Here is a 27,933-nt window from a genome sequence, read left to right as displayed (position 1 = left end):
CGGTTTTGACCCGAACAAGGTTTATACCAAATTTTTGGTATAACACGTGCCTAGTACAATTGAGAAAAAAATCAAAATTATTATTTAATTTTATTCGTAAATTGAGCTGTACAAATCATGAAAAGTTTGCAGCCAAAAAGAAGGTAGGCTGCAAAATCGGAATTACCCACTTGATTTTGATTTTTTTTCGTAGGTAACCCGCAGCCGCTACCTTTCGGGTGCGCGCTGGGTAAACCCTACGGGCTCACGCAATAGCCTGCAAACCACGTGAACCAAGATAAACCGCATTTAAGCGACAGGCTCTGGCTCATGAGGTATAATCATAAATTCTCCTCTCGTGGGATTCGAACCTGAGACCAAGAGGATAGTTTTCCTCTCTTTAACCAACTAATCAAAACCGAACCGAACCGTGCTAATTCGGTTCGGTTTGGTCCTGATTTTTTAGGAATTCGGTCTATTCGGTCCGGACCGAATATGCCGAAATAAAATTCGGTTCGGTCCGGTTCTTATAAAAAATATTTCGGTCCGGACCGAATAGACCAAATCATAAATACTATAATTTTATATTATATATATTTTAAATATATCTTAAAAGAAATAATCATAATTTTTAATTTGTAATGGTATTAATACACTTTTAAAACTCTACATATCACCTTACTTTAATTATATATTTGATTTTATAGTTTTTGTTTTAAAGTTTTAATCCAATTTTTTTTAAAAAAATTTGGTCCGTTCTGTCCAAAACCGGACCGAACCGAATTATTTCGGTCCGGTCCAAAATATAATTTCGGTCTGGTTCGGTCCAAGAAAAAATGATAATTCAGTTTTTCGGTTTATTCGATTCTGTTCAGTTTTGGACCGAACCGATCGAATGCTCCGCCCTCGTTAGAAATAAAAGACTAAGAAAAAAAAGTACGCGAATTTTAAAGCGCAACATTCATTTAAAGCTCCGGAAAAGAAGATTAGTTAAACACAAATATTTTTTTTTAAGTGGGCTAAAGAAGATTAGTTAAACACATCTATTTTATTTTAGGTGGGCTGGAAAAATAATTTATTTAAGTAAAGCCCACATTGGCTCTAGAAAATACTTAAAAGTTTGAGCTCAAGTTTTGAGAAGTCAGTGTTAAAATAGGCCCACTCTCCCACCCTAAGGCCTAGATCCATTAAGTTAATATTCCAGCCCATGTTACATATTCGCTCCCGGCTGTAGCTGCGGTGTTACGGACATGTAATTTATTTGTGTTTTGTACAACAGTTAATGTGCACTTGTCAGTGTCACGTTCATCGTACCTGTTATGTCATACATAGATTTTTCTTGTCAAGAGTTTTGTTAGGGTTCTCTCTCCCTGACTCTCTCTCTCTCTCTCCCTCTCTCTCCTTATTCTGTATAGGGATGTGCTAACTATCTCGACTGATCTTTACAGACATTGTCCTTGTATCAGATTTGTAGTTTGAATGTGCATGACGGCAACACTATAATTATGGCGGCAAAGAGGCATACTACTAAAAATGTGAACAAGGTCTGTAAATTTTTGTTAGCCTCTCATTCTTTTCATTGTACCATACATAAATAATAGTATAAATAATAAACTCTTGGTTATTGAAATTCAGAAGAAAAATATGAACCCCGGACGCAACGAATCCGAAGAAAGAAAGCTAAAAAAACTTCAGGTATTGCCTGTGTGTCTTGCATGTGCCCTTTCAGCTCTTATTAGCTTATTATCTGTATGTTATTGAATTTGAATTGATCTGATTATAGGAGAACAAGGAGAAGGAAATTCTTATATCGGAAAGTATTGCGACGTTGGAGTATGATTGTTTGTTATATAAGTTGTGTTATTAATTTGAGCGACGATTGTGTTGATTGAAAATGTTGATCTGCTAATTTCAGGAAGTACAAAATTGGAGATGTTGCGCAATCACTAATGTGGACTTCAAAGAATCTCGTCCAGGTTTTTCTATTATATATAGATAAATTAGCAGTTATTTTGTTGTGTGCTCATGAGCACACAATAACAACTTATGTGACAAATTTTAATTGACTTACTTCTTAATAATAATGATGGCCCCCGCATTTTCCATCAAAAAAACTCAGTCAACTCATTAAAAGATCATTATTAGAATGAGTGTGCACACACTAGAAAAGACCCACAAGTAAACCATAATTACGAGGCGGTTTACTCTGAACTTAATTTGAACTAGAGCAACTCCTGGGGAATATCTTAATGTTTCTTTAGTTTCTATCATCTATAGAATTGGACTTTATGTTAAAGCATGGAAGGAGGATCTTCCTTATTTTGTTTTATTTAAGACTGTTAGCTCTGTACTTGTGTAGGTTGAAACTTTTCAAGCAAAACGTAAGAGGGAAGTGCAATTTAGTAAGGCTGGACTGAGATTGCCAACCCATAATCATCCTGTCAAGCGAAAGACTAATGACAACACCTCTGCATTTGAATCGCAACCGAAAAGACTACATTTAAGTGAAAACTGCGACATTAGTAGCTTAACCTGTTCTTTGGTAGGTGACAGAGAAGTCATGCAAGATGGAAGTTCTATCTGTGGCATTCTCGGTGATGTTGGACAATGTGAAGCTCCCGTTCGATTTAAAGAAATTTCCGATGAGAATAGTGAGATACCCTTGCCATTAAATCAACAGAATGTGTCTCCCCATAGTGTTTTTACTGCTCCAAAAGTGGACAAACCTATGGTAATTTTTAATGTTTCTAATAGTTAAAAATAAAAGTCAGTGTTTCTAGACTGCATATGCAGGGATCTCATATCTATTGGATAATTTGATATATACATTGGATAATTCTCTAGTATCTAGTTAAGGAGCCTGATAACATGAAACAGGATAGGATACACGAATGTCAAGCAGGGCATCTCAGTAGTATCAGTAGTCTGGCTAATGTGCATCCTGGTGGAGCTCGAACTGCCCCTATAATAGTACATGTATCAAGACCACCAGAGATTGAAAGTACAAGAAAAGACCTCCCGATAGTCATGATGGAGCAGGAAATAATGGAAGCTATCAATGAGAATACTAGTGTCATTATATGCGGGGAGACAGGTTGTGGCAAGACTACACAAGTTCCTCAGGTGAGCTAATCTGATTGAGATATATTGATAATCTGATAGATGCATTCATTAGTATACGTTTCTCCATTGCCACCATTACATTTACTGTATCAAATCATACGTTACTTAAAATTTGATAGAGTCAAAACATAATTTTTAAAACAAAAGTGAATCAACAAATTACATTTTGAATACAATATGATTTTATAATACTGTATACAATAGCTTCCATTATGAAAATAAAAATATGTTCAAGAACTAAAGATCTCAAGTACTGGAATGTGTATACAGTGGTTAAAGTTGATAACAGTAAAACTTATTTAATGTAGACAACAAAGAATAAGTAAGAAAAATGATATAGATATTAGGGTTAAAGTTTATCAAGCTCAGCTTTAAAGCGGAGAATGGCCTATGTTTATAAAGACTAAAGTTTATCACAAAAGCCTATAAAACAAAACAGAGGGAAATGGGAATAATCTTTTTGCTGATATTCAAAGAATGATATTATGCTTTCAGTAATTGTCTAAAATTTTAACATTCAACCCGGATGGTCTGCATCAGTTCCTTTATGAGGCCGGCTTTGGTTCATCCCGGTCGTCAGTGAAAAGTGGTATGATTGGTGTTACCCAACCACGCAGTCCTTGCAACTGCAAAAAGGGTGGCGTTTGAGCTAGGTCTTCGTTTAGGTAAGGAGGTGGGCTTTCAGGTACGACATGACAAGAGGATTGGGGATAATTGCTCCATAAAGTTTATGACTGACGGGATATTGCTACGAGAACTTCAGGTACGATTATCATTAGCGTTGATATTTTTGCAATGCATGCACTATTGATATTAAACTAGTACATTGTGATCAGTAAATTTACTTGAAATATGAGAATGAGAGGGATCTTTGTTGTTTTCCGCTTGTTATATTTTTGCTAACCTTGATTTTTCTTGCAGAATGATTTCTTGTTAAAAAAGTACTCGGTCATAATTTTGGATGAGGCTTATGTAAGAAGTCTGAACACCGACATACTTATAGGAATGCTTTCTCGTATTATACTTGAGCGTAAGGTGAGTTTCAGATAATAAAGGTGACTGCTCATATTAATCAAATAGCGTTGTAGAACCCGTGCAAGACATGGGCATGTGTACTAATATTTATAACCTATTTATATTTAAATGTTATCGATTATTGATAATTAGTGTATGGCTTCTGCAACCATGTATAAGCTATCTAAAACCTTAATTTAATAGTAATAATAGTGTATGAAGATGTAAATATGACCACCACACGCTATGACAGGAAGTAATATATATATTATATTTTTTCTCTTCACTTGGCTCTCAAACTGATTTAAGTTGTCCGTCATGTTTAATAGGTTAAAATTTCTTGAACTTCCTTTCCAGCCCCCTGATTTATTTCTTGACGTGAAATTTTTTGTTAATGTCAGAGGATATACGAGGAACAAAAGAATCAGGAGATACTTTTAAACAATAGAACGAGTCCTGAAAATAAAGTGTATCCATTAAAACTTGTTCTCATGAGTGCCACTTTGCGGATTGAGGACTTCGTGTGTGGAAGAAGAATATTTTCTGAACCCCCACCTGTAATTGAAGTTCCAGCTCGACAGTATCCGGTAAAAGAATACTTCATAAAGAGAACAGAAAGTGTGGATTATGTTGGCCAGGCCTATAAAAAGGTCTTTTTGATTCACAAGAACCTTCCACCTGGAGGCATAATCGTATTTGTGACTGGACAAAGGGAAGTGGAGTATTTGTGTCAAAAACTTAGGAAAGCTTCTAGAAAGATGGTCACAAATAGATCAAGATGAATCGGAAATGCACCTGCTTTGTTAAAAGTGAATTGTGCTGAATATCATGACATCAATGAAATAAGTGAAGCATTTGAGATTGAAGAAGACTTAAGCCCACGGAGAAGTGATAGATTTGGTTCCTATAATGACGGTTACGATGATATGCCTGAGGATGAGTCAGATGCTTCCTTTGACTTTGATAAAGATAGTGACCTGGAGGTTTCTGGCAAGGACATGGATGTGTTTGGTCAGAACAATATGGGCTCTGGTGATTTCTTCAAGGCGGATGCAAACTTTAACTTCACTGATGTTTTTTTAGCTCAGCGGGGAACACGCTTGAATCTGATATTCCTCCTGTGAGCCCAATGTGTGTTCTGCCCCTATATGCAATGGTTCCTGCATGTGCTCAGCTTCGAGTATTTAATAAGGCGAAGGACGGAGAGCGCCTAGTAGTTGTTGCCACAAACGTTGCTGAGACCTCTTTAACTATCCCAGGTACAAAGTATGTGGTCGACACTGGAAAGGAAAAGGTCAAGGTGTACGATTCTGCAAATGGAATGGAAACATATAATGTACAGTGGATAAGTAAGGCATCTGCTGCACAACGTGCTGGAAGAGCTGGAAGAACATGGCCTGGGCACTGTTATCGTCTCTATTCTTTTGCTGCCTTGGAGAAATTTCAAAAATTCTCAAGTGCTGAAATTTCGAAGATACCTGTTGATGGAGTTGTCCTTCTCTTGAAGTCCATGGGTATTGACAAGGTATGCTTTCTTTGATCTGATCTTTGATCGTACAATCGTATTTGATCGCACAGATATATACATATTTTTCGTTGATAATGGGAGTATTCTACACACAGCATACATGTACCTAATCTTGTGCCAAAGAAAATCTGTGGCCATATTTTACTTGTTTTTTTCTTATGTGATAACAATAAAATTTAAACACAATAAAATATGTCAGGACACTGTTATTCCCAGAGACATGCCATTGTCATGTAGTTTGGACGCGAGGTCCCAGCAATCAGTTCTGTGTTACAAAGGCACCCGCCACCCAGTGTGCACACTATGCAACACTTATCACACAGCTGCATTATCTTCTACTTGTGTAGATAAATAATGGGTAAAATGACTATTTGGTCACTGTAGTCAGTAGTAACTTGCAACTGAGTCACCAAGTTAAAAAAGTTTTCAGTCAAATCATGAAGTATTTTAAAACTTACAAATTCATCATTGCTGTTAGTTCCGTTAAATTCCCTAACGGAAAAATGGCGTGGCATACTCTCAACCTCATCTCAATTTTCAATTAGGTCATTAACTTTATCTCAATTTTCAATTAGATCATTAACTTTATCTCAATTTTCAATTAGGTTATCAACTAAATTTGGTTTTAAAATATATTAAATTTATGTGTTTTTTTTATTATTAAGTCCCATTTTAAAAACCCATTTACAAATTTATCACATTTATAATATAATTTCTAAACATATCTCATTTTCAATTTTTTTGAATTTTTTAACTTAATCATATATATGTATATTATTGGGGATATTTTAGTCCATTCAAGTAAACAAAAAATATGTATATTAATTATATATATATGAGTTATATAAGAGTTAAAATTTAAATGTGGGACATATTTAAAATTTCTAACTAAAATGGGACACATTTACAAAGTAACATATTAATATTAGATATATTATACAAATTCCCTAAGTTTAAAATTGAACATACTCATTTATTTCGTATACTTAGAAAATTATCACAACTTTCAGTTTAATTAATTTTTTTTCTGAATAGTTGCACTACACTTTAATTAAATTTAAATTTGCATAACCATTTAATTTATATTTTAAATATTTTAGTTTTTTCTAAAATGTTACCCTTTCAATCCATATACTTATAATCGATACAAGTGAACAAATATTTAGATAATATGTTTATCCCAATAATTTTGTTTACTCCATTAATAGTGTTGATGTTTTTTGTGTAATTAAAATATAAATAAATTTAGAATTGATAAAATATTTAAAATATCTTATTTCTAAATTTAATATTTCTCGTAGTTAAAATTGATATCACTGATGAATTTGAAAAAATTCGTTTGTTATATTTTCAATATTCAATTTTTTATCCGTAAGTGACCTAATCGAAAATTAACACATAGTTCAGTGATGAATTTGAAAATTTAAAGATGATGTTACACAATTTAACAGTCTTCGTTAAAGGTCAACACATTTTTAACGGCGGTGCAAGTATTCTGAACTTCAGTGATGTGATTGCAAGTTAATTACAAGTTCATGATGCGATTGATGATGCGATTGAGAACTTTTTTAACTTGGTGACTCACTTGCAAATTACTAGCAACTACAGTGACCAAATAGTCATTTTACCCGATAAATAATAAAGTAGAACTAAAATTGTAGTCATTGAGTGGGAGAATGTTTATGGGTAGACACTAGACACACATTCATTATGTCTACTATGTCAATTTACTATAAAAATGAAGAGTACTGTCCGAGAGCTTACTGATCATTTAAAATTAATCCCCTCCCTGAATAAGTGTGTAGTTAATAATTAACATGAGTTTTACATGGTCCATTTCATGTAATGGATTGGAATTTCCTTCTAAAAACACAGACAGATGTATCATTAAACTTATGTCGTGTACCCTGTTGTGTTCTAAATTTGGTGCATCTGCTGTTTGACCTCTAATCATTTGACAAGGGGTTTAGTCCACTTTCTCCATTTATGGTCCATCTATCTGTAATTTGTTTTTGTGAGAATGTAGCTCTTGGTGGTTGTATTACTATTTCTATGACTCTTAATCTGTTTCAGGTTGTTAATTTTCCATTTCCCACCCCTCCTGAGCTCTCTGCTATAAATGAAGCAGAAGGCTGCTTAAAGGTTCTTGAAGCACTTGATACTAATGGGAGGCTGACCCCTCTTGGGAAAGCAATGGTGCACTATCCAATAAGTCCTCGACGTTCCCGGATGCTCTCAACTGCCATTCAAATACTTAAAAGGATAAAGTCTGTTCTCGACCTAATTTAGTACTCGGATTTGCTGTTGCAGCAGCTGCAGCTTTAACCTTGTCGAATCCTTTTATTACACAATTTGAAGGAAACCATGATGAGAAATCTGATACTGCAGCTAGTGAGAAATTTATAGATAACGAAGAAAAATTAAGAAAGAAGAAATTAGAAGAATCTTCTAGAGCATCTTGTGCAAAATTTTGTAACCCTGCTAGTGACATTTTGAGCACAGCTTATGCATTGCAATGTTTTGAACTCTCTAACAACCCCATGAAGTTCTGTACTGAATACGCTTTACATCTTAAAACCATGGAGGAAATGTCCAAGCTTAGAAAGCAGCTACTTAAACTAGTATTTCAACAGAGTGGTGACTCTATAAAGGATTTTACATGGACTCGTGGCGAAATGGTGGATGTCGAATCTTCTTGGAAGGACTTATCTGAGGAGAAACATTTATCTATGTACGAGGAAGAACTCTTGGGCCAAGCTATCTGTGCTGGGTGGGTGGATAGAGTTGCTAAGAAGATTAGAGCATATTCAGACAAAGATAGAAATCTTAATGCAGATCGTTACCAAACCTGCACAAATGAAACAGTTATTCTCCATCGTAGATCATCTCTATCCAGGTCATGTCCGGAATTTTTGGTGTACAGTGAGTTAGTGAATACAAAACGGCCTTCCATTTATGGTGCAACAACTGTGAAACCGGAGTGGCTTGTAAGGTATGGAAATTCTATGTGCACATTTTCTGCACCCAAATTTTATTATGAACATCTGAGCGACCTAGTTTTGTGTCAGATGACTCCAATATATGTTCGTTGTCAGTGGTCGCTCCCACTTCATAGTTTCCCTGTCAAAGATAATAGGCAACGGGTTGCAGTGTTTGCTTGTTCCTTAATTGGAGGTGCTGTCTTACCCTGCCTAAAATCTGTCCGAAATTTTCTAGCAGCTAAACCTGCTACTATCTTGAGACCACCAGCAGGACATAAACGAGTGGAGAATCTTCTCATTAAATTAAAGACCAGTATAAAAACAATTGATAGTTGTGCTGTGTTAAAGGAGGTCTGGAGTGAAAATCCTGTTGAATTATATCCTGAAATTCTTGATTGGTTCCAGAAGAGATTCCATAATCAATTCCAAGAACTTTGGGCGGAATTCACCGCGAGGTTCTCTTGAATCCTGAAGAACGCTTTGCAAAAAAGAAAAAAAGATGTAGGGGGTTCGAAAGAAGAGCTTTTTGACTTGAAAAAACAAAAGGATGGGGATTTGATTTTTCACCATATTAAATGAAATAAATATTGGTTATTGATATAGACAAGTTTTATAATCTATACTACATTGTAATGTCAGATGATTGAATGTTTATTTGATAATTTAGTTGATTGGCATGATCATAGTTACCATATTCACCTCTTTATTCTCTAAACTATAATTTACCACAGGATTCCCCTTCCCCTAGTTCTTTAAAAATTTACATTCTCAACGGGATTTTACATGGACTCGTGGCTAATGGTGGATGTCGATTTTTTTGGGGAAGGACTTCTCTAAAGAGAAACATTTATCTATGTATGAGGAAGAACTCTTGGGCCAAGCTATCTGTGCTGGCTGTGTGGATAGAGTTGCTAAGAAGATTAGAGCATAATGCAGATCGTCACCAAACCTGCACAAATGAAACAGTTATTCTCCATCATAGATCGTCTCTATCTAGGTCATGTCCGGAATTTTTGGTGTACAGTGAGTTGGTGCAGCAACTGTGAAACCCAAACGGCTTTTAAGGTATGGAAGTTCTATGTGCACATTTTCTGAGCCCTATTATGAACATCTGAGCAACCAATTTTTTTGTCCGACGACTCCAATTTAAGATCGTGGAAAGGACCAACTAGTTGTTTTAAAATCTCAAGCTATTGAAAGAAGGCATTTTAACAATTTTATATTAATATTCTAACACGTGTGAGGAACTTTCTTATTAAATTAAAGGCGAGAATTAAAACAATTGATAGTTGTGCTGTGTTAAAAGAAGTGTGTAGTGAAAATCCACTTGAATTATATCCTGAAATTGGTTCCAAAAGAGATTCCGTAATTGATTCAAAGTTTGTACCTACAAAATTTCCAGGTTTCTATCCTTTTACATTTGTATGTTTCGTCTGTGAGTTATATACCTTGCTTAATATATTATTATATTCATGATATTGGACTTAATTTATCCAGTTCTATGTGCTCTATTTGCAAGGATAATTTACTGCACTTAAGAAGCCAAGGAAAGTATGTAAATGTAATATGTGTTTCCTTGTAATAGATAACAACAAAAATAAGCAACTCAAACAATACAATGACAATGGCAATTGCAACTCAAACAGAAACTAAAATCTTCTCTTCTACTTATACTACATGTACTATTCTCCAACAATACAATGACAATAGAAACCAGAAGTCCAAGCTTTTATGTAACTGTAAAACCAAAACACATAGGGAAGTGGTCAACACGAAAACAGTCAGCATTAAAATTTTAACAAGATAGAAAGAAAGAAACGTACGCACATACATCAAACACTAATCGATAATATAGTTAATATTTTCCACATTTGTTAATTCCCTTTACAATTACTACATTGTCAAAAATAATAAATTGTAGAATGCCTCACAGAGCATTTAACTCGGAGGCACAACAACGCGCAAATACAACTGGAAACAATGTCATTCCTACTACGAAGCAAGGAAGCTCCTATCCTATTTTTTCACTTCAAACGGCTAATAACATTTACAATGGCTTTACTTGGATAAACCTAAAATGACTCCGCAGGATGATTCATCTCTTGCATGGTACATACGGAATGCTGCACTAGTAAGCCAAAACCCAGGTGAAAAAAACAGATGGGCCCATAACTATATTTTAAGCATAGAAGAATCTAATATTGTAGACCTATAAATTGAAGAACCTGTGCTTATGATTTGCTTTTAAACTTTCTTTGCGCTTTCAAATCTACCACAATCACAGTAATGTTGTCCTTGCTTCCCTTTTGAAGAGCACGATTAGAGAGGCACTCGGCTGCTGCTTGAGCTGCAGGATCAATTATTTCACCCCTCTCCATGGGTAGTGTGACACCATTTTTTTTATGCCAGAGAAGAATTCGTTTTCGAGACATTTCACATACCTCCTCATTGGTCATGACATCCCATAACCCATCACTGGCGAGAATGAGACATTCATCTTCTCTAGTTCGAGGAATAAACATCACTTCAGGGTCAGGAATAATCCAGGGTTTTAAATACCTATCACCTGCAACCAAAAGCAATGACAGTTAAAACAATTTATAAACAACCTCAAGTTAGATCCACATAACTAAGATGAAATGCTTTTTAGCCCAACAAAGAATGCTAACTGCATGCACAATGTTTTGTTGACAAGAATTTTATATTTGCTATAAGAAGAAATACATTTGAATACGCAGACCAAAGACCGGAAGGAGTAGAATAAAGATCTAAAGAATTCAGGACACACGTGTTTTTACAACTATATGCAGACTGCTCACTACAAAGTGGTAAACTTCATATTCATTTCGGACGAGAATCTTATCTCGAAGTTGCTAATAAAATAAAATTGCACTGTACTTGACTGTATTACTTGACCATATAGAAAATACTACAATCCCGCATAGCCCTTTTTATGCAGGGACATTTTAATATATTTGAGCTTAGATTTTGAATAAAACCTCATATAGATATTACAGTAGCAGTATTAAAGATAGCATCTGATAAATGTTTCACAAATTATTTATAGATACAAGGTAAATCTTATTGACCACATTAATGGCCTCACAACTTTATTTAATGGTCCCGCCAAGTCTTGAACCCAACCCGTATCCCTTGGAGGTCAAATAATTAGACATTTAGACCACAAAGTGACAAACCCCTATTGTCCTCACCTGACAAACGTCTATTTAGGCAAAACAGAGGATGCGACTCAAACAATTTCCTTTAGAACAAAAATCTCCATCACAAAGACATCTCATAATTTATAGTGTATAGCAGTAATTTCCCTAGTCTATTCAAATTTCCTTCTTAGAATAACTTAGGATTTAGGAATTAAAGAACACAACCATTTTGATACTTGGCCACTTGAGTATCTGCAATCTCAATTGAAGAGTCACTCCTTTATATCAGCACTACAGCATATATTCACTGCCCCCCCCCCCCCCTCCAACCTAGGAAGGATGAGTGCAAGGGTGAGTAATACAAGGACATGTGAATTCAGCAAATCTAAAAATGTGTGGGGGGATTCGGAGAATAATAATATATTAAAAGAATATTATTTTATATATATTTCAAGATTTTCATTTAAATTTAACTTAAGAGTGAAGTAAATAAGTTTGTTAACCTTAATAATTATATCATTATTACTTGATAACACGACTAATGCATTTTAACGTAGTTAATAGATTAACTATTTAAGTATATACATTACCTTCTCTCACTTTTGGGTGAGAGAAGTTTCTCCAAGAATCCGTTGCAGTGTGGAAGGTAAGTGAAGAATCCCTGCTTTCTCCCCAACCCGCCCATCCACAACCATCTATAATACATACTACAACTACAACTATACCTAGTCACTACAATGTAAGGTGGGTCAGATTATGATTTAAGTTGTACCCGTGCACAGTTCTAACATGGACTTGCGGTTTTCATAATACCTTCATGGTAAAATCATATGCAAAAAGGGGCTCCTTACAAACATAAATCTCTAACTAGTGTTTAGCTTTAAAGGAATAGATCAAAATATACTCAAGTGCACAGCCAACATCAAGGTAAAGAATATTACAAATGACATAGATTTCGGATGATATCTAGAAATGAGGACTGCTTCACCTCAATATAAAAAGCAGAAAGCCTTAACAAAGTAATTTGAAGATAAATCCTTAGCATAGTAATTATGAAGATCTATCAAATTTCAAAATTATAAAGTCTACTGACATCACATACAGTACTGATTTAAGAAAATGAAACTAGATAGGCTGACAATCCTAATATTAAAACAAAGGAAAACGTCCTGCATATACAACTCTACCAAAATAAAACTAACTAATAAGTCACAAATACAAGCATAAAGTCTATCCTCTCATAAATGTTCATATGCATACGGATAACTTTTTCTTAGGAAATACGTACCTATGGACCTTGACATTGCAAGTACACCAAAAACACGATGCCCATTCCACTGTATGACTTTGCCTCCAGCTGCTTCAATTCTTGCATATTCGTCTTCGCGATTTGGCTACATTAGTTACACATAAAGATAATATTCTTAGGTCACTAAATAATAAAAGTAATCAAAAGCCAAAGCGCAAATAAGCAACGAGAGAGGTTACTTTATGATCCACCGACAATGCCAAGGGTTCTTTTCCACGGCACAGGACCACTCTAGAATCACCACAATTTGCCACAATTATATGAGAGGAGCAAACAATAGCAACAGCGGCAGTAGAGCCAACAGTTTCTGGAGCAATAGGTGCAGCATTAGCTTCTCCTCCAATCTCAGCATCAACCTTGAGAAAAGTATTGCTAAATGCTTTCCTCCACTGTTCTTGGCAATCATCATTAGTACTTCCGTCATTCAGTTTGGCCATAAGAAGGTCCAACTCCTCGGCCAAAGCAGAATGAAATCGCTCCCGACAGTAGTTCGCAACCTGCAAGTTCAAACACGATATAAGATCAAATTATCTGCAATAAGGAACACATCAAAATGTGGAAGTGATGAACATATTGAGGAAGAAGAATGAGGGAGGAAGGGAAGGAGCTACCTGAGATCCACCATGACCATCATAGACTCCGAAATAGTGAGCTGTCAAGTGACTTAAACATTTTGTTACTCCATCAAGTGCTCGATCACCAATTAGCATTTGAGTAGGAATTTTCATAAACCTGGGTACAGTTGCAAGTGCATCCTCCATTTCTGGTCTCCGTCCACATAAAGATGTGAATCCCCAAAGTGGCACATAGTCGATCTCAAAAACACTGCGTGCGCCAGGCCCACCAGATCCTTGCTCAGATGGTAACTGGGAAACTGCCATTGGTTTGTAATCAGGCCCATTTGCAAGATTATCCTCAATGCTCACTGTGAGAGCAAGTGAATCTTTCACATTCGCTGTCACGTTAGACTCTATGCAACCTGCAGGCTTGGTTATAATTTCAGTACTGCCGACATTTTTATCGGAAACTATAGAACTTGGTCTTCCCATATCGGACAGAGCTTCGAAAGCTAATATTTCGTCAGCTCCGATGCTGCTAGAATCACTTACTGCTGAAAAAGAAAAAGAGCTATCTAGGATCTGATCGCCTTCCACCGATAAAAAATCATCTTCCTCGCTTTCCTGGATTACAGCATCATTAGAAATCAAGTCATTTTCCTTTCCGGACATCAAACCAGACACCGAAGGCCCGACACTACTTTCTCCAGGCACAGACACCCCTACGCAATTAGAGTCCATCTCAGAATCATCACAAATAAAATCCTCACTCTTACCCGAATTATACTCATCAGGACTTTTAGCTACAGACTCAGCCAATAAACTTGTATTGTCTGTCATCAACTTGAGTTTAGTAATATCCATATGGGTTCTTGTAGTTGTGCTATCACACATTAAATTACCTAACCTAAATGGCAAAGCAACGGCCGAGGCCAATTCCTCCATCAATATCACTATTCGATTTATAGAAAAAGTTACCTTCCAGCCCCTCTAAAGTTAAACAGCCTGTCATTATTCAACTAATTCATCACCTTCTACTACCCTCCAGAGCAATCTCGACACACGACAGTGAATGTGAACAGAACATATTCAACACACCACGAGCTCAACACAACTATAAATAAAACAAAGTTTGTTTTCCCCTCTCTCTACTAGTCCTCGAAATAGAAATGATTAGTCAGATCTGGTAAACAAATATGGATACCTACTTCCATTTGCGGAAAAACTTAACCAAACTTGGACAGGTCAAACTCCTCCAGACTCTTCCTTTTCTACCACTATCAACTACAGTTAAACCAAGAACTATATAAATCCACAAAATTCAACAAAACCACACACAAACACAACCTAAAAAGTGCATTTAAATCCAACCCTTTATCTGTAAATGCAAGAAAAACACAAAAGTGAACTTGTTCATGAGAAAGAACCTAGGAAAAGCAAACTAAAGCCCCAAGAATCACAAGAAAACCAACAAAAAAAAGTTCACTTTTTTACAATAATTTCAAGTTCCCTGGATCTAAGGCAACTTATATCAACCTCTTAAATAAAGTACATCTATATCCTACATCTAAACAACATCAAACAATCACTTCAATCTTGAAAAAACAATTAGAATCACTTAAAAACAATAAAGAAAGCATTTTTATGCAGAAAAGATTTCAAGAATCACTACCTAATCTTGTTGGTCATCAACAATTGAGCTCTTCACAGCTTCAAATCCAATAAAGATTGAATCTTTTAAAGAATCAAGAAAATGGGTAGCTTAGGAATGTAAAAAGTGAGACACAGCTTAATGTATGTATGTGATATTATTTTAAAAAATAAGAAAAAAAATTAGAGATATTTTAGACTTGGGTAGAGCAAGAAAGAGTGAAAGACACTAAAGAAGAAACAGAGAAAATGAAAAAACAAAAAATATTAGATGTGTAATAATTAATAATATTATTATTGTTATTACAATAGTGTAGAAAAAGGACAGGTGTCAAATCAAGAAAGGAGAAAGAAACATAGTATAAAAACAGCTCCACCCATTTTGAGAGTCTTTGCTTCTTCGATCCAAAACACTACTTGATGTTGTTTCAGCATCAAATTAAAAAAATGTCCCTTTTTTCTATTTTAATAAAAATCAAATCTTTGTTATTAAACTGAAAATACACTAAACATTGATGAGTGATGGATTGTGTTTCATTGATGAGTGATTTATCTATTAAATATTCCTCATCCGGTTTCAATTTTTCAATATTCATACAACGGTGATTTTCTCGAGTGTAAAAAAATGTTTGAAAAATTTGTTGTCGTTTTAATTGGATTTTGTGAATGGTTGGAGAATAATATTTTAAAGAAATTTATCAAATTGATATATCAAGTGAAATATTTATGCTAGTCGAAAATTTGAATATTTTTTGAACCGAAATAGAAGTAGGGAGAAAATATAAAAGTTAAAAATAAAAATTAGTTTGGCATTGGCATCACATGGAGTCATGCAGTAGGAAGATAAAAATCTGGGAATTAAATAAGGAGGGGGTTGGTTGGTGGAGAGTAGTCCAGCAATGCAGATTATTGGTTGGACGGTGTTGATGTGTCCACCACAGTGAAGAACCTGGGTCTCTTTCTCCCAGATGCCACGTTATTCTACCCATCAATCTGTAAACCTTCTTTTCTCACTTTAGTTTGTTGAAGCATCCAACTCTCTTTTAGATATTTTTGTCAATCATGTAGGTTTCGAAAATATAGGCCTTCAAGAAATTTTTTAAGAAGAAAAACTTGTGTCATAGTCTCTTGTCATCCTCCTCAATTAAATTTCCGCTTTTCCCGAAATTTATCATAATACTAATGTCGAAGAGTAATTTCAACAATTACTTAACATTTTTCTCATAAATTATATTATTAAAATGACTCTTCAAAACTCAAGATACAAAACTAATATGTTACTCCAACAACTCTTCTCAATTCATTCTCTATGTTTTGTATATATTCCCTCTATTTTCTTATTTGTCGTCACGCATTTCAATGCGCTTGACAAGCTACTTAGAATTATCGTTTGTAATTTTTTTTTATAAATAAAAGTATATAATTTATATTTTAATTCACAAAAAGAAATTCTTAAAATTATATTTCTAACTAGTCTGTCAAATCATATTACAATGTGTACGACAGTTAAAATGACAAATAAAAAAAATAGAAAGAGTATTTCTTTATCTATTTTGTAAGAAGAAGTACGGTGACAATCATAAAAAAAGGAGAGAAAATAATAAATTTCAATATAGAAATTAAAAAAGAAGGAAGATGCACTCCTCCTTATTGAGAAAAGATTTGAAAATCCTAAATATTTGAAGATAACTTAAAAATGTGTTGCAGACATTTTTACTTCCAACTTTTTCAAAAATTTAGCTTGAAGTTGCTCCAAGTCCCCAGTCTAATTATTCAAAAAAATCAAATTACCCTAGGCCAATTTTAAAAAATTTGCACTTTTCCAATATGGTAATTGATTTTTTTGCTTTTTTTTGTGCTAAGCATTTTATTGTCAAGAACTTTGACAATACACAATATATTGCTAAAAATGATTTATGGGGAGAGACGTTGATATGTGCTGTGCCAAGGGTTATTCTTTTCTTGCTAGTACTACAAATTTAGGTATCAGAAAGATGTCTGGTGTCTCCTCACAAGTGTTTATAGGTATGCTCATTTTCATTGTTTAATCTAAAATCACTACAGGTACTAAATGAACCCTTTCAATAGTAAATTGAACATGTAGCAGAGATTCCTTTTGCATTAAATTAGATATCTATGAGAGGATCCCTACAGCAGAATGTGATTCTTGTACCAATAAATAATATGGACCAGGCTCTTGAGAATGAATATTAATATATATTCTTGGTTCTTAAATAAAGTAAAATTATAAACTATGCTTGCTAAATGAAACCATACCAACAATGTGCTCTTTTCCTCAAACACAAACCTAGCCATTTTAACATCAGCCAACAACATGGTGCATCCCCCCATTTAAAATAAAAAAATTGCCTCTGGACACTCTAACATTATCTTTTATCCATTTAAAATAAAAAAATTGCCTCTGGACACTCTAACATTATCTTTTATCCGATATTATAGAGTGTAATTATAAACAATTTGGGCGTCGGACGGAGTAGCATTTTCCGACCGAGATAAGTTCCAAGGACAGCTCGCTTGAAACATTTCTTTCAAACAAGTGCATGAACAAATTACAATGGTACAATATATCTAAACACGAAGAAGTTTAGTATGAACTACAAAAGTAAGCAACACGTCCAGTAACTACTACTATTAGCATTATCCCCACTTAGAGAAGAAATTCGAACATTAACAAGGAAGGATTCAACATAACTACTACAGAGAAGGATGAGCTTGACTCTGAGTAAACCCTTTGACCAGAAACTGCCACAAGAGATGGCAAATTTATATCTTGCCAGCCTGGGCAGCCAGGTCACAGACGACTATTGACCCCTTTTAGTAAATTGTTATTACAAAACTCTTTTGCTGAGAGAATAATTCCTACCAGTTTACACATCATTAAGACTTTATGAAGTTTTTAAACAGCACTGTACAAAGACGACAATAATGACCTGATTAAACACAAAGGCTTACGCTAATGGTTTCCTTCAAAGGCTTTAATCATTATGCATGTATGCATCACATTATGGTGACATTGCACCAGATGTAGTGGCCAACATTTGCACATCAGGTTCCTCTACTTTCCACTTAATTGTGTGATCAACATTGGAATTGCCTGCAGGTACATCAAGTTAAAGTATTATCAATAATGACACAGATACATACACATACATTCAATAAACGGAACTTTCCGTAGTCCTACCAAGTACTGAATCAATGGCTGCCTGCTCTGGTGGTACACTCATAAAATCTGAAAGAATTGCACAGGAAAAAATGTATTACATTTTAATCAAAAGACATATATATCACGATATACAATCCCAGAAAACTTTAAGGTGAGCGGGCATGTTCCAGCATAAAGACGGAAGAAGAAAAAACCTTCATACCACCAAAAATAATTATCATTCGAATTTAATCTAGTACAAGAAGACGCCAGTTTAAACCAATCGCGGTTGGGCAACGGCTATAAATTGCTGGATTCCCTCTGGGATTACCCTAAAAATTAAATTTTAGGCTTTTGTTAAGGACGACAACAGCAGGATATGTATCCTGCTATTTCAATCTTGTCTTTGCTTTTCATGTGGTACGATTATACGAATACTAATGGAGTAACGTATCTAAGTTGATCCACTTCTACCGGTATAAGTAGTAAAATATAAAAAGTACTTGTCTTTTATAGACACCTGTTACACCTAGCAAAACTTGAAACCAGAAATTGAAAATCGACGTGTAACAAAATCTCAAATAATGTAAAACAATAATAAATTATAAATACACAATATGTCATAAATACACACACACACACTCGAATAGCATCAAGTTTAAATTTATAATAGGAGTAATACTTAAAATTAAAATATAAACTTGGTTTTACTGACATAGACATGGCTAACAAAGGCTGGAGACGAGAAATATAAAACACACCAGAAGAATTTCTTAATGCCTTGACAGCATCAAAGTTCTTGTATGTATACCCCACGAAACTTAAGTCTTTCGGAGTTGATGGCATCTGAAATAAGTTGTACAAAGACAAATTTAGATATGCAGGACAATGTTAAAAAATTTATTCCAGATACAGAGGTCATACATAATTTAAATTTAGAGTAATGAACTGTTACTCTAATAGCATGTGATATTTAGAAGGCACACTGAGTAGCATCTCCAATAATATTATTAAGTATAACATGCAAAGTACTAAGCACACTAGATATCAAATCCCAACTCCACTTTACAAAGATGAATATTAGAATCTGGCAGGTCATTAACTCGTACAAAATCCAGCCAGGAACCATTTAATGCACATATTGATGTAAACCTATCTTTTACAGTTTTTCAGCTACCTATACACAATACTGAATTTTCACGTACAGAATGACAGATTGACGGATCATTACACTGCATATATGTGCATTGTCCAAGTACAGATCATTTGGCCTCACTGCATACAAAAGGGTCTCACCAGCCTTAGTAAATTATATATGTTATAGAGCCTTGCCTAGGATAAAATATATAAGACCTTGAGCAGCAACCCTCTGACTGCTGAAACCAGACCAGTTAAATTCTTATTACTATAATAGCTTAAACACATGCCTGGCTACTAACCAGATAAAAGTAGAGGTTCAAAAGTAGTTTTAATTCCCAGTCAATTACTCAGGTCAATCACTCCAATTTAAATGGCCAACTGGATCGGATTGGCTCTCAGTTCACAGATGCAGTTAACCGACCAGACCACTCTCTTTTTTTAATACCATGATTACATATTTGTAACAATAATATCCAATCACAAGCCTTCAGATCCTGAATCTTCACATATTCAGTAGAAAATCAAGGGAAATAAGGAAAGAAAGACTAGCGGAGTTTATTAAAGAACAAATTTAATATTAGCTACAAGATATTACCCCAGAACTCACACACAAGTAGGCCAATGACTTAACTATCACATAAAAGGCAAATTTCACAAAACATGATGATCGCTACTACCAATTCCTGGTGCACAAATATGTGAACAAAAGCAGTATAATACCTTTCGAGTGGGTCCTGAGCTTGTTCTTGCCGGAGGTGGAGGTGTCAACTAACAAATTAAAGGTATTAAAATATAAGGACTTCTAAACAGCAAACAAAAATAAAATCAAATTGAGTAAACTGCAAACAATTTTAATAAGTGCAATAGTACATCCAAAGGAAACAGAGGCTGATCACAATTTAAAAAGCCATTACATGAGAATTTGAGCAGAACGATTAATGCTGAAATTAGGAATCCTAGATGAACTTTCTATCAATGAAAATTTTCTTGATAAATGACAGTTTGTCATTATAGCCAAAGAAATATTCATATTTAAGCAGATTGTGTAGAAATGTAGGTTCCATTTTTGCATATTAATGATAATTATTGATTGGACATCGATACAAGATGCCATGAAACAATATAAACTGAAACATTGTCACAGAAAATTAGCAACTGCAACACAATATATAGGTATAAGGTACGGTATGTTAGTTTTAACAAATTTTTCCAGGATAAAACTAGATACTTGATTCCAAGTACACGTTACCTCACTTTATACTGGGAAATGGCATGGTCATAATTTCGTAACATGTGACATATACCGAGGAATGAGAATAACATATGTTAAAAGGACCTGAATAGATGAGTGTATATAAATTCTCATTTATGCTACTTGTTAAGAAAAGAAATAATGAGTCATGTCATGATTAAAGTTATTATAATAATAATTAGTATATTAAACAGGAGATGATTGTGAATAATACTTCATCAAACTTCATAAAATTTTGGGTGTCCAGCTCCCCGTTGACTTCTGGTTTGAATGCAGCCTCCATCTCATATAGTTTATCCCATAACACGTCCTTGAACCAAGGGTGAGCCTGACAGCACACTCATGCAATTATATAATGATAGAGATTCATAGAAATAACAAAACATTAATCTACACAAACCAATACCTTAATTTGGTGTGCACCACCAGTACCCAGCCTATGTTCAACATCACAAAGTAATCCACAGATTAGATCCTTAGCCTCACGTGACAAATTTGCATCTTCTGGAAATTTTAGGTAAGTTCTCCAGTGAACAATCTGACAACCATTATAAACATTTGGTACTCTAGTTAGATGGCCACCATATGTAAAAATACATAATACTAGTCCTCAGCTTCGGTATACAACACATATATACCTTTATTTATTGATTAAAACGTGTGCACCTATACATATATAACATGCCCAATGTATTTACCTCATGAACACAATTTCTATAAATATAGAGTGAAGATTTCAAAAATACCATGAACTGTATGCTTTCAATAACTTATTAATGTTGAACAATTCTGAATGCGGAGCTTATAATAGTTGAAGTCATACAAAAGTTGTAGCTGGACAAAAAGAAATACTTCGCCAGGGTTCCGTATTAAGACTCATCTACGAATAGCTGGGAAAGTGGCCATGAACATATTGCAACCTTAATCATGTGAACTGTTATTATGTCCAGACATTATTTATCCTAAAATAGCTCAGAAAGACTTGATTTTAACATGTAGTAAATTTAAAAATGCAAAATAGAAATATAATCCATTCATTCTATATTATGATTCATCAAGGCAAATCTATTATCTAAAAAAAAACTGCAGCTAAAGCTTTAAGATGGAATATAATTTTACTGTCTAATCATTGGTTGTAGTAACTTTCTATATCAAGGCATGTGAGTTCAATCAACCTATATATCACAAGTAGGTATCCAACTTCCTTTCTGTTAAAATTATCTAAAGGTTTTTAAAAGATAATTATATATATAATCATTACATAAAAAGGGTAAAGTTCAATTAATTGGTTCAATTCCCACTTCCATTTATGTTGTGTTCTTTAGGCAGTAGAATAGCTAAGAAAGATCATACAGCTAGGTGAAACGAGGACTTTACATTTCTGATAGTAATTTTGATGATAGTGTCTTTACAAACTATCAAAGAACAATTTTAAAAAAAAACACACGATCATACTCAAGCACAAATTACAATAGGAAACTACACAGAAGCACAATACCTTTCGGCAAGTGGATGTAGGATCATCAGAATAAAATGGGGGATAACCCACAAGCATTTCATACATTATTGCACCTAAAGACCACCTGTATGTGTAGAAAGTAAGATAAAATTAATACATAATGCAAGAACTATAACACTAGAGCAACTATAACACTGAAGACCAGAATTTAAAAAACACTTCAGCAACTATAACAGAAATCTTTGCTCATATATAATTAAATCCCCCTGAAACTTTTTACTGTTGTACCCATTTTGTTATTGCCTAGTTTTATTATACTGTTTCTTGTATAGAATTTATTAGACCAACAATGCTTTTGTATATGCTTTATTTTTTAAGTGCTTTGTCAAAGCCGGGAATCTCTTTAGAAAAGCCTCTGCATTACTAGGAATGAAGGTAAGGTATGCATACATCTCAACCTCCCCAGTCCCTGCTGCTCCAAGGGCAGGACATACTGGGTATGTTTGGCTTTTTGGTTTGTTCCACTGAAATTTGATCTTTCTTTTGATAGTTTATGTATTGCAAAGCCAAGATATATGCAGTACTTTACGTACCATCTCAAGAGATAATGAAGGTAAGCATCCGTACATCTCACCCTCCCTGAACCCTACTCTTAGAGCGGGACACGGGGTACTTGTGGTAAAATTAATTGGTTCGACTGAAACTTGTTCTTTCTTTTAATAATTTATGTAAACCAAAGCCAAAATAAATGCACTACTGCACTTGCCATCTCAAAAGATACATATCATGTACGATGCATACCATCTGAAACTAGACAAAATATGATGAACTAGAGCACATTTATTTTTCGATATATATCCAATTTTATAAAGTTGAAGACATTTATTAGTCCACATCTCTAAGCACGTGTAATATGTTTGCTACTCAAGCAGCATGAAATTACTGAATTGAAAATTGCCACAGTTTTTTCTTTAGAAATTACTAGTGGATTATAATTTTTTTAGCTATAAAAACACAAGTTAATGTATGTTATCTAAACTCTTTACTTCCGCCGGACTAACTGGATCGAACAGTTGACGCTCACATAATGGGTATTGACAGTCAACACTTCATATCAGGCCAAAAACTTATAAAATTTTCAATATATTGACAAGTGCAACACTTGGATAGGCATCAGTGTTAGACACTTCCAGTTGAATGCGGGTTACATAGGTTAACATTGTATAGAGATTAGATGACTGTCTCATTTAGATTCTACTATTTTGGGTCTCATATACTCGTGTTCTCATTATGTGGTGGGATTCCAATAAACAATTCAGACTTCGCTAATGAAATTATGACAAATTCAGTTGTAGTGGTGTAAACGTCAAAAACTTCTTTAAAATTTTGACAGTGCTCTTACAATTATAACGGAATCCAAACTTCTATCCAAACTTACCAATCACACTCCATTGCATATCCTCTCCTTAATAGTACTTCAGGGGCAATGTAGTCTGGTGTTCCAACTGTTGAATATGCCTACCAGCACAAAAGATAGAAGTTTTATTATACCACACATAGCATCTTTAAGTTTCCATTATAAATCAAAGCATTAGTGCATTTAGCCTATTGCAACATATTTAAAGATTACAACTATTCCATGTTACATGCTATCCCCTTTTTTATTTATTCAAGCTACTGGAGATTTTGGGGACCCTTTCTGTGCTGCATTAGGACCTCCAATACTACAAAAGGAATCCGAAAATAAATCAAGTTGTGATGTACATTTAGGTTGTAAATGGAAATAATTTTCAGACACTGTTAAAATTCAATTTTTATAATTTACTAGTGAGAAGAGATATTCTACTCATAAGAGGACAAACCGTGAAGTTTATAACCTGTGTAACTGCATTCGAAATCTACATATAAATATTATTATATACTATCACTGTTCCATATTACATGTATAATAGATTTGCATACCAGCTTCCTCCTGTTCATCTGCCAATGTTGAAGCTGCTCTTGGGGGCTTCTCCATTTACTCCCGTTAACTGTATTAGGAATAGAGCCATCAATATCCATTGGTTCTCCTAAACTCACATCATCCATAGGTTCATTCTCATTTAGTGTGGATAAAGCTCTACACTCTAGAGGCTTAGAAAGACCAAAATCTGAGAGTTTCATGTGCCCATTCTTGTCAAGAAGAAGGTTATCAGGTTTAATATCCCTGGAGATAATATATTACAGATCAGATAGTTAACTTCCAAGGTTCACCACAGTTTATTGCAGATCAAATGTAAAGGCAAGTCATGCAACTAATATTAAAAAGGTGTCAGAGCTAAGAAAGGACCTGTGGATGTAATTATGTTTGTGAAGGGACTCTATGGCCAGGACAGTTTGAGCTATGTAAAACTTTGCCACGCCTTCGGTAAGTGTGTCCTCTCTCATCAGCAAAGTCATCATATCACCGCCAGGAAGGTACTCCATTATCAGATATAAGTATTCATCGTCTTGGAACGAGTAATAGAGCTTTACTATGAAGTTACTGGCAACTTCTGCCAGCAAGTTCCTCTCAGTTCTGACATGTTCTACCTGTAAAGGAAAGAATTGAACTGTTATTCATGGCCATGTAGCTCATTGTTAATCAAGTCACATCTAAGACATTGGTATTAATCATAATCAGATTTATCACAAGAATGACTTTATGTTAATTCAAGAATGCAATCCACGCCATATTTAAACCTATGAATGTCTGTAATAACTAGGTACAAGCAAAGAACAGACATATGGCACTACAAACCTCTCATGAGCATGTACCATAACTAATTAGAACGAGAGCAACAGAGATAAAGGTTTAGAAAGTCATCATGCCTGCAAATATATTTTAGCAGTTATACCTACAAGCAAGTAACTGATCTACATAAGGTAATTTCAAGAAAAAACCATTGACAGTAATGACGTTAAAAGTTTGAAATCAAAATCTGTGCAAATCAAATAAAAACCCTGGTACAAGAAAAACAATACTATGAAGTATCACAAAGATATGAATGTTAAGAAACAATCCGTTCTGGTCCAATGCTAGTCAGCGACTTAGCATGATACAAATATAGTGATATTATAGTGCAAATGGTGAGGGACTCGTCATAACATGATTAACCCCCTCTTTATATAGCTCACCTGTCCCTTTTTCACCATTTCGATCTTCTTCAATTTCTTCATTGCGTATATGGTTCCAGATTTCTTCTCCCGGCATAATCGAACCTGCAGTATTAGCAAAGAGATGGTGCTAAGATAAGTAGAAAGTAATGTGAAACAATAACATTACGAGATACTTAATAGTTAATAAAGTCTCGGATTATGGATATAGAAACATATGGATGATCCAACTATAATATAAGAAATCAATTTAAATATGTATTTTTTTCTGCATTAAGAAGTACACATGCTCAATCTCCACATCAAGCTGGCTTGCTTGAAAAATTGGATGCTGCAATGACCAAAACTATACAAGCTGATAAAACATTTGCATGCATGTCATTAACACAACTAACCTCGCCGTAGGCTCCTCTCCCAATGATGGTCAAAAGATCAAAATCTTCAACACATGTCTTCTGCCTTTGTAGTCTCATAAATTCTGTCTCCTTTCGTTCTAAATCTTTAATCAAATTTTGCTGCTCCTCCACAGGCACATCCGAAGAAGCTAAGTTTCTTTCAAGCATCCATCTCCTGAAAGAATAATAGATGATGTCGGTAGCATTCATCAAGACAAAAAAAAAATATAACATGGAATTAATCATGAACATTCAGAGGTTTAAGAAGATTTAGTAATAAACAATTAAATACAGTTCGACTCTAAATACTTTAAAGTGGTCATCTTAGGTACGCTACAGCATATTACTCTATCCATAAGACTATATAACTCGCTATTTCAGTTTCCTCCTGCATAGCATTACATACCACATCTAGAAATAGAATACCTAAAGTGAAAAGTCCACAAAGTACCTTTTTTCGCTACGCAGCTGCAAAGTAAATAATATATCAAGACACGGCAAATTTCTATTAATATACAGATTTGTCAATCTTAATTTGAGAAAGGATCCGAACCCTATATGGTATTATATTAAAAAACTAAATGTGATGTAGATACATGGGGACCGAAAGGATCAAAAGCAAAGGATTTGAGTAGTCTCATTAGGCCCATTTTACATGCAGTTCATATTACCAGCCATGAAGTGTGTCTGTTATCAAAAATCATGTGGTTAAAATGCAAAACTACAAATATCCATGTATCTTGAAATCCGAACAAACCTTCTACGCCTACCTACGACTCCTCTTATTATATCTTTTCACCGAATCATATCTCTATTTGTTAAGGCACGCGCCGCTTTTTGTCCTCCGTAACCAGACAAGTCTTATACACTTCCCTAACACACGAAGAAACCCTATTCCGTGTCATCATATTGTAACCCTAAAATTTTTTAACACTTGCTATTGGCTACCTTGCCTCTTAAACTAAACCCTAAAGGCTAATACTACTTTTCCATTTCAATAATGCACCACTTCAACAACCATACATCCACCACTAAACAGCACTAGCAAAACCTAATTTTCTTCGCTTCTAAAAGGGCGTCCCAAAAATCATTAGTTCTCAAAATCCAGCTGGGTTTCGATAAAAAAATCTTCTTGAAACATAGCCTCCCATTAACTCAAAGAAGTAAACTTTAACTACTCAATCGAAAACCAACACACCATTCATTCAATTCAGCTACCAAAACCTCCCAATCTTCCCTTATTAAGCACAAACTTACCACTTTCAACCTAACCCAACTACAAAACCAAGCAATTAACACTAAAGATTACAAATTTAACAATAAAGATTGAATTTTTAACTATAAACATCACATTTTTACCAACCCCACATGAATTAAACACACAGAAACACAAGATCTCACAAAACCCATATATAAAAACAACTAAAAACCCACAAAACATTAACTTAACAAGCAAGAAAAAAATAAAAAAAAACAATAAAAATCACACCTTTCTTTCCTTTCTTGAATATTCTTCATCTGGGCTTTATAATGATTCTCAATGTATTTTTTAGCAGCAGCCACTTTCTCCATTGTTAAGCTTGAGCCAAGCACTTCTTGTTCTTCTTCCATGTTGTTTCTCTCTCTAGATATCAGCAGCAAACAGTGTATTAAATGTTTCTCTCTCTAAAACATCATGTTTGTTTAGGAGTAAACGGTGTCGTTTGCTTTACAAGGCTGAGATCATCAAGCATGGGAAGTGCTTGACGGTCAATGAAGACAAGACTGTGTCTTTGTACAACTGGCATTACAGCTGTGTTAGCTAGATTTTGATTAAAATTTTGTTAAATTAACAATCTTGATAAGTTTGTGTTTTTTTAAAAAAAATTGGGTTTGTTTGGCTCTAACTTATAAATCCAACTTATGACGTACAAGTTCGTAATAACTTATCGACGATTTACAAGCTGATAAGTTGAATGTTGGTAACGACGTACTTATTCTCAACTTATTTTGATTTTTTACCTTTTTTTAAATTTGGTTTTGAAATATATGTTTTAAAATATTTTTATAATTTAAAATTCATGAATTAAAATAATTGTATTTAAAAA

General features: G+C 34.4%; 2 protein-coding genes and 1 pseudogene across 5 annotated transcripts; 1 reads left to right on the top strand and 2 right to left on the bottom strand.

Moving 5' to 3' along the window:
• Positions 1 to 1,366: 1,366 nt before the first annotated feature.
• LOC141675272 (ATP-dependent RNA helicase DEAH13-like) lies at positions 1,367 to 9,302 on the top strand (annotated as a pseudogene).
• Positions 9,303 to 10,453: 1,151 nt separating this feature from the next.
• On the bottom strand, positions 10,454 to 15,543 carry LOC141671093 (putative protein phosphatase 2C 6). 4 transcript variants are annotated; one of them, XM_074477205.1, is made up of 6 exons: positions 15,325 to 15,543; positions 13,707 to 14,936; positions 13,275 to 13,592; positions 13,075 to 13,180; positions 10,851 to 11,191; positions 10,454 to 10,748 (listed from the first exon to the last, which is right to left on the bottom strand). In XM_074477205.1, exons 2-5 carry the CDS (start codon positions 14,595 to 14,597, stop codon positions 10,857 to 10,859), a joined length of 1,650 nt encoding a protein of 549 aa, XP_074333306.1. In that variant the 5' UTR covers positions 14,598 to 14,936; positions 15,325 to 15,543; the 3' UTR covers positions 10,454 to 10,748; positions 10,851 to 10,856. The 4 variants fall into 4 exon arrangements, with proteins under 4 accessions (XP_074333306.1, XP_074333305.1, XP_074333307.1 ...); XM_074477204.1 differs by having other exon boundaries at positions 10,454 to 11,191; positions 13,707 to 15,030; positions 15,325 to 15,542; XM_074477206.1 differs by having other exon boundaries at positions 10,454 to 11,191; positions 13,707 to 14,374; positions 15,325 to 15,540.
• Positions 15,544 to 17,937: 2,394 nt separating this feature from the next.
• Positions 17,938 to 27,571, bottom strand: LOC141671707 (uncharacterized). Its single transcript, XM_074478022.1, has 13 exons — positions 27,336 to 27,571; positions 25,847 to 26,021; positions 25,473 to 25,556; positions 24,646 to 24,887; positions 24,279 to 24,522; positions 23,755 to 23,834; positions 22,356 to 22,440; positions 21,264 to 21,395; positions 21,072 to 21,185; positions 20,326 to 20,373; positions 19,227 to 19,311; positions 18,505 to 18,552; positions 17,938 to 18,417 (listed from the first exon to the last, which is right to left on the bottom strand). The coding sequence occupies exons 1-13, from the start codon at positions 27,455 to 27,457 to the stop codon at positions 18,326 to 18,328; spliced, it is 1,551 nt and encodes a 516-aa protein (XP_074334123.1). The 5' UTR covers positions 27,458 to 27,571; the 3' UTR covers positions 17,938 to 18,325.
• Positions 27,572 to 27,933: the final 362 nt, after the last annotated feature.

Source organism: Apium graveolens, chromosome 7 (assembly GCF_009905375.1).
Source record: "Apium graveolens cultivar Ventura chromosome 7, ASM990537v1, whole genome shotgun sequence".
In the NCBI taxonomy this organism is placed as follows: domain Eukaryota; kingdom Viridiplantae; phylum Streptophyta; class Magnoliopsida; order Apiales; family Apiaceae; genus Apium; species Apium graveolens.
Note: the sequence above shows the minus strand (reverse complement) of the source record. Positions and strands in the feature narration are given on the sequence as shown.